Genomic DNA, 7,262 nt, shown 5'->3' with positions numbered 1-7,262 from the left:
CAACCTTATCCTAAAATTATATTTAAAAAATAAATGTGATGAATTGAAATTCAATATATTTCATTGTCTTATAAATAATGAGTTTCCTAATTCAAGCATAAGGTCACAGGTCATTATTTTAGGAAACATGAGAAGTTTCATGAAAATTTTAATGAAAATTGAAATTTTAGAATTTTATTTGATAATTTGAATTCCTTAACCCTGTATTTGGATACGAAACTTCATAGATTCTAATACATTCAAATATGTTGAATTTAAATTGATCTCATTTTAATTTTGTTTAGATAGGACAATTCAAATGTAATGAATTTTAGTTTTGTTGTATGAATAAAACATTTCAATTACTACAAAATTTAAAAAATTATTTGAATATCAACTAATTATTTAACGTAAAAAATGGTTAAAATCTTTTTTTTTTTTCAGTTTTTGTGTTTCAATTATTAAATTTGATCCTTTATTTTTCTTTTGTTAATTAAATCTTATTTTTTGTTGAAAGGATTCAACTAGATTATTTTTATTAAATTAATGTTAATGTCGTTTTTGGAGATGTTATAGCATTCCAAATGATGAAGTAGAACACGGTTACAAACAAGGAATTAAAACCGATGCTTTGAAAGTAAATAGACTAAACACACTAAAAAAACTTGGTGCAGGAACTGTTTGCAGTTTTCCATATAGTTGAAGGATTAATCCTTTAACTAAATATTTTGTCAAATTTGATTGTTATTTAAATCAAACTAATATAGAAAAAATAGTTTGGATGAATTTATTCTATAATTGCATTTCAATAATATAAATATACAAATTGATAATATAAAGGGAATAAACTCCACCGATTTAATATCAATTATTATAATATCAATTATAATAATTGACATTTATTACTAGCAATTAAACTAAATAAAGGAAAAGTAAATATACAAAAATTAGTTAATAAAGATCTATTATTACAATTTAAAACTAATTATTATAATTGATATCCTCCCGCAAGTTGGACGATCTGTAAGAGAGATGCAACTTTGATCGTAATGAGTCAAATCGAGGATGAAGTAGAGAGCCTTTGTGTTCTGCTTCAGTTGGGGAACGCCAAGTCTGCATCTTTGGACATCATGTGGAGACGCTCCTTTAACTGCTTGAGGTATAAGACGGTCTTGTCGACGCAGGTTTGTTAAGCAGGATTCGGATTTGGAGGTACAACGGTGGTGGAGATCGTCTTCGACGGCGCAGGAAAGGATTCATCTGGATATTTGAAAAGATCATAGCCATCAAGAAGAGATTCAACTTGAAGTTTTCCGGTAAGATAATTTGAAGGTAGAAGCTTGGTGACACTGTTAAGGGTGATGCAAGTGAATGATTTTGATGGCTCATGAGGGTTGCCATGAGAGGCAAAAAGAAAGGAAGGAGCGACGTCCTGTGTTAAAGAAGATAAAAAAACGAAGAGGATCATGAATGGCAAAAAGTTTATGCCCAAACCATCCATGAACAAGTAGAAGATAAAAGACATCAAATGAAAAAGAGACTTTTAGGGGGCACCGGTGGCCTGTGGCGGCGGTCATATAAGCCACCGACGACAACAAAGACAGAGTAGAAAAGGATCAGAAAACCTGATCTGATACCATAAGGAAAAGTAAATATACAAAAATTAACTAATAAAGACTAATTATTACAATTTAAAACTAATTATTATAATTGATAACTAATATATATTATATCATAATAATAATTATTTTAAAATGATTAATATATCAAGCAATTAGACTATTATATTTTTTTGAATGACATAAAATTATTAATATTTTTTTAAAATAATTTTAATAAAACAAATAATTAAAATATTGGTTATAAAGTTAATGATAAATAATGAATAGATATTTTTTAAATTTTAAGTTTTTTAAAAGATATTTCAAATAAATTTGTACGATTTCAAACCTTCAATATTTTAAAAGATAATAAAAATGTGATATGGTGGTTCGAAGTTATCAAAGTATAATACAAATATTATAAATAAGAATAGATTTTATAGCGATATTCAACTAGTAGTAATTTTTTTAACAGTAGCGTTTAAAATGTTTTTGTCATAAACTGTTGATATATACAGTGTAAGTCATGGTGATTATTTTAATAATAAAAATTTGATTTGTACCCATTTTTTAATCTGTTAAAATTTGCAATTTCAACCTTCATAAACATAATTTTTTTTAGTATATGTATTATGAAAAATAATTTTCGAGATAAAATTTTATTTCAAATCATAATTTGTCAAATATATTATTAGTGGGTTAAATAAATGAATAATTAACACTACTTTTACTTATAAACATGTAGTATTTCTTATAACGAATTTGATGTCATATTATATAGGACGACATTGCTTAAATGCAAAAAATTAAACGATTAAATCTCCAATTAAAATTTTGTAGAAATCAAAATTACATAATTATGAAACTACATGGACTAAAAGGAAGTGTATTATAAACATAACTCCTTAAGAATTTTTTTTATATATAGAACATAGTTAACCTCAATTCTTAAAGATATAAGGGGGAATGGTAATCGGTGATCGTGAAATTTCTTCTTTATTTTTTTCTTGGTTGTAGTTTGTTTAAGTAGAATAGTTCAACATTAATTAATTATAAATTACAAATAAGAAAGTTAAATAACATATAAAAAAAAATCTTGTCGTAATGTTTTAATTAAAAGTAATATAACTTTTTATGTCTTTGATTCATATATCATTTATTGTTGAATACGTTAGATTATGAACCGAATTAATCAATAACAAAAAGCAATCAATACCGAAAAGCGATTAAACCATATATCATAAATTATTTAATTATATTAAGAGCCGTATGTGAAAGTGTATTTGTATTAGTTATTAGGATGTAGATAGAATAATGGTATTTGATCTTTCATATGAAAAGTATATTAGGTTCTTCTTAATTTTCTCTTATAAGAGATAAAGAGACAAAGGGAAACAAAAAAAAAAAATATATCGTAAGAGGTTATAAATGGGATCATAATTTCTTAATGCAACTTTTGTCAGTTATTTTTTTAATTTTAATATTTTCAATTTAATCCATTATCAAATTAGAATATTGCTGAAAGACTTCACAATGTTATAATATTTTATGATATATGTTCGTAGTCAAATTTTTCTTAATTATATAATTTTTATAAATTAACAAATACATATAATGATCTTAATATATTTAATAATTTATTATATATATATATATATATATATATATACTGGGAGGACGGACGGTCTATGGACGTTCCCGAGCCTTAACATTGACTGGCCCTAAACATAGAGAGGTAGGACGAACCGGACGACCGGAACGGTCAATACAGGGAAACTGGCTAATCTGATGATTATTGGTAAATTGTGCTTATGGTAGATGGGCCATGATTGGGCCGTGATTACAGCAACGGTAAATTAGGCCCATGCCAGAGGGCTATAAATACGACTCCACTGTTGACAGGTAAGGTTCTGTTTTGAGAATTTATTACAGCTTTTAATACTCTCAACTGACTTGAGCGTCGGAGACTCATCGGCAAGTACCCGACCGGTCGGTTGATTGGAGAGGAGCAACGTAAGAAGACGAAGGACTTGTGATTGAAGGGACTGAAGATTCAAGTGGTATAAGGACACCCGACCCCTAACCGAAACATTTTGGCGCCCACCGTGGGGCCGAGTGACTGAATACCCAATGGTAGCCACAAGGGGAATGAGTAGCGAGGACCAGAGCGAGACGATCCGTATGCTCCAGCAAAGGATGGAAGAGATGCAGCAGCGACATGAAGAGGAAATGAGAGCTGTCCGGGCGGAGTGTTCGGCGCAGATCAAAGGAAAGGCTAAGGAGGTCGAAATGAACGAGCTCGAGAGAACCGACGGGAACGACAAGACAGAGGGCGGAGCCGGATAGAGTGAAGCACAAAAACCTGAGAACAAGGAAGACAAGAACAAAGCCGACCAGGGCGAAAGCACTCTGCTGATAATTAAAACAGAAAGGTCAATCCCATTGCCATTCGCACCGACAATAATGGAAGTGCACATCCCCGATACCTTCACTCCTCCGGTCTTCAAGATGTATGATGGTTCGTCTGACCCCGAAGGGCACATCAAGTCGTTCACTAACGCGATGGCCTTCCGGACGGGGGTTGATGCCATATGGTGCTGGGCCTTCTCGCTATCTCTAGAAGGAGAGGCCCTAGAATGGTTTAACTCATTACCGAACAATTCAATAGAGAACTTTGATGGCATAAGCCGAATGTTTAAGAAACAATTCGCTGCGTGTAAAACTCAAGATGTCACCATTGTTGATTTAATGAACTTGCGCCAAGGAAAGGAAGAAACGCTGCGAACCTTCATGGACCGGTTCCAGAAGATTGTTCGTCGAGTGAAGGGACTCACGGTTGAACTGGCCTTACAGTCTGTCCTATCAGCCCTGCGGCCCGGACCGTTCAAGGAGAGTATCTGCCGTACGCCCCCAACCACGATGAAGGAGTTACGAGAACGGACAGCCGACGAGATAAGGGTGGAGAACATGAAGCTCGGAGAAAAGGACGCAGCCACAGAACTCAAGGAGGACAAGACAGATTCCCGGAAGGCAGATTTCCCAAACAACAAACATAGAACCGGGGGGCCCCGAGACCTACCCCGGCAACCCAAATTTCAACAATACACCCCCCTCAACGCCCCTCGGGCCAAGATCTTACAGGAGGCCCTCAGTGCTCAAGCGCTGCCTCCACCAAGAAGCCGACCCACCCCGTCTGGGGCCGACCATACCAAGCACTGCCTTTACCACAAAAACATGGGGCATTCCACCGAAGAATGCATCACGTTGCGCGACAAGATCGAAGAATTGATCCGAGCAGGACATCTCAAGGAATTCATTCGAGTAGAGAAACCCGATAGGGAAGAACGTATCCACCATCGACCCCCTCCAAGGCCTGCGCCACCCTGCCATGACGACCGCCGTCCACATTATGACGACACTCGTTATCGGCCCACTCGGTCGGATCATCGTCGGATCATCGTCGTCACGACAGGACCGGCCCACCTAGAAGAAGCAGGACACCCTTTGAAAGGCAACGGAGCCGGAGCAGGAGCCGCGACCGTCCGGTCTGTGGCGTCATTAATACCATATCGGGAGGATTTTCAGGCGACAGACCCTCGTCCTCAGCGCTCAAACGACGAGTCCGCGCTCTGAGGTCGGTGAACAATGTACATTGCAGACGATCCATGCCACCAATCACGTTCACTGACGACGATTATCACGCTCCGGATCCCGATCAGGATGACCCTATGGTCATAACTGCGGAGATAGCCCAGTATGAAGTCAACAAGGTTCTTATCGACCAGGGAAGCTCGGTCAACATCTTGTATTGGAGGACATTTCAGCAAATGGACCTGCCGGAAGACATTATCATGCCTTTTGGTGAGAAATTGTTGGTTTTGCAGGTGAAAGGGTGGACACGCGAGGATATGTGGACTTGCGTACCTACCTGGGAACCGGCCGGGAGGGAGACGAGAGGAAGGTGCGGTATCTGCTAGTGGACGCTAACACAGCTTATAATGTCCTGTTGGGACGGCCCTGCCTCAACGCATTTGGGGCAGTCGTCTCAACCCCTCACCTAACACTGAAGTATCCCATCGAGAAGAGGAAGGTGCTCACCGTCCGAGCGGACCAGAAAACGGCTCGAGAATGTTACGCAGCCGGATTAAAGATGTACCCCCGTCAGACCGCACGGAAGCCTGTCAACTCTGAGGTCGCGTTAGCCGATTTAGACCCGAGGACTAATACCGACGACCGAATCGAACCCCTAGGAGAATTGTGCGAGGTGCAAGTCGGAACGAAGACCGATAAGGTGACTCACCTGGCCCGAGGGTTGAAAAGGAACTGAGAGATTTGCTGTGGAAGAACTGTGACTTGTTTGCCTGGACGACGTCGGATATGTCGGGCATTCACCCATCCGTCATGACCCACAAGATGGCCATCTTCAAGGAGGCCAAACCGATCGCGCAGAAGAAGCGACGGATGGGCGCCGCTAAAGCCACAGCGGCGCAAGAGGAAGTGGAGAAAATGACCCAGGCGGGTTTCATCCGTGAGGTGACCTACACGACGTAGCTGGCGAACGTCGTCATGGTGAAGAAAACCAGTGGAAAGTGGCGCATGTGTACTGACTACATCGATCTCAATAAAGCTTGCCCTAAGGACTCTCATCTGCTCCCTAGCATAGACGGACTGGTGGACGGAGCTTCCGGGCACACCATCCTTAGTTTTTTGGATGCATATTCCGGATACAACCAAATACCTATGCATGCGCCAGATCAGGAGAAAACAGCGTTCATTACGGATAGGGGAAGCTTTTGCTACAATGTCATGCCCTTCGGTCTGAAAAACGCAGGAGCCACATACCAGCGACTAATGGACAAGATTTTTGAGCAACAGATTGGTCGTTGCATGGACGTCTACGTCGACGATATGGTCGTCCGGTCCACCACGGACCGACAACATATCTCTAATTTAGAAGAGGTTTTCCGGCAAGTCCGAAGGTATAACATGAGGCTAAACCCGGCCAAGTGTACGTTCGGAGTGGCCGCTGGCAAGTTTCTCGGTTTCATGCTGATGGCAAGGGGCATTGAGGCAAACCCGGACAAGTGCACCGCTATACTAAGCATGAGAAGTCCCTCCACTCTGAAAGAGGTTCAATGTCTTGTCGGACGCCTCACTTCTCTCTCTCGGTTCATCCCCAAGCTGGCCGAACGGACACAGCCAATCCTGAAAAAATTAAAAAAGGAAACGGAGGATAAATGGGACCTCAACTGCGAAAGGGCTTTTATGGATGTCAAGACTATCCTCACTAACCCGCCTGTCATGAGGCGTCCCACTCCGGGGTATGAGTTGCAATTGTACCTCGGGGCGTCGGATGAGGCGGTAAGCGCTGCCTTGACACAAGAAAAACCTAAGGCGAAGTTGGTATATTTTGTTGGCCGCGCCTTACACGGTCCCGAAACCAGATACCACGTAATTGAAAAGATCGCCCTTGCCTTGCTCAACGCTTCCAGACGGTTGAGACCATATTTTCAGAATCACCAAATAGTGGTCCGCACGGACCACCCGATATCCAAAATACTCCGCAAACCCGACTTGGCCAGATGAATGGTAGGATGGGCAGTCAAATTCTCCTAGTTTGGGCTCCGCTACGAGCCGCGAGGGTCAATCAAGGGCCAACTTTCGCAACCAGAAAAATCGCGA

At 39.9% G+C, this 7,262-nt stretch overlaps 1 protein-coding gene across 1 annotated transcript; it reads left to right on the top strand.

Moving 5' to 3' along the window:
* Window positions 1–4,043: 4,043 nt before the first annotated feature.
* Window positions 4,044–5,213, top strand: LOC106757947. Its single transcript, XM_014640813.1, has one exon. The coding sequence runs from the start codon at window positions 4,044–4,046 to the stop codon at window positions 5,211–5,213; it is 1,170 nt and encodes a 389-aa protein (XP_014496299.1).
* The last annotated feature ends 2,049 nt before the right edge of the window (window positions 5,214–7,262 follow it).

Source organism: Vigna radiata, chromosome 1 (assembly GCF_000741045.1).
Source record: "Vigna radiata var. radiata cultivar VC1973A chromosome 1, Vradiata_ver6, whole genome shotgun sequence".
NCBI classification, from domain to species: domain Eukaryota; kingdom Viridiplantae; phylum Streptophyta; class Magnoliopsida; order Fabales; family Fabaceae; genus Vigna; species Vigna radiata.
Note: the sequence above shows the minus strand (reverse complement) of the source record. Positions and strands in the feature narration are given on the sequence as shown.

Bases quoted from the DNA above. Each gene is read 5' to 3' on its own strand.
- LOC106757947 (XM_014640813.1), top strand. From the start codon at position 4,044: ATGGAAGTGCACATCCCCGATACCTTCACTCCTCCGGTCTTCAAGATG.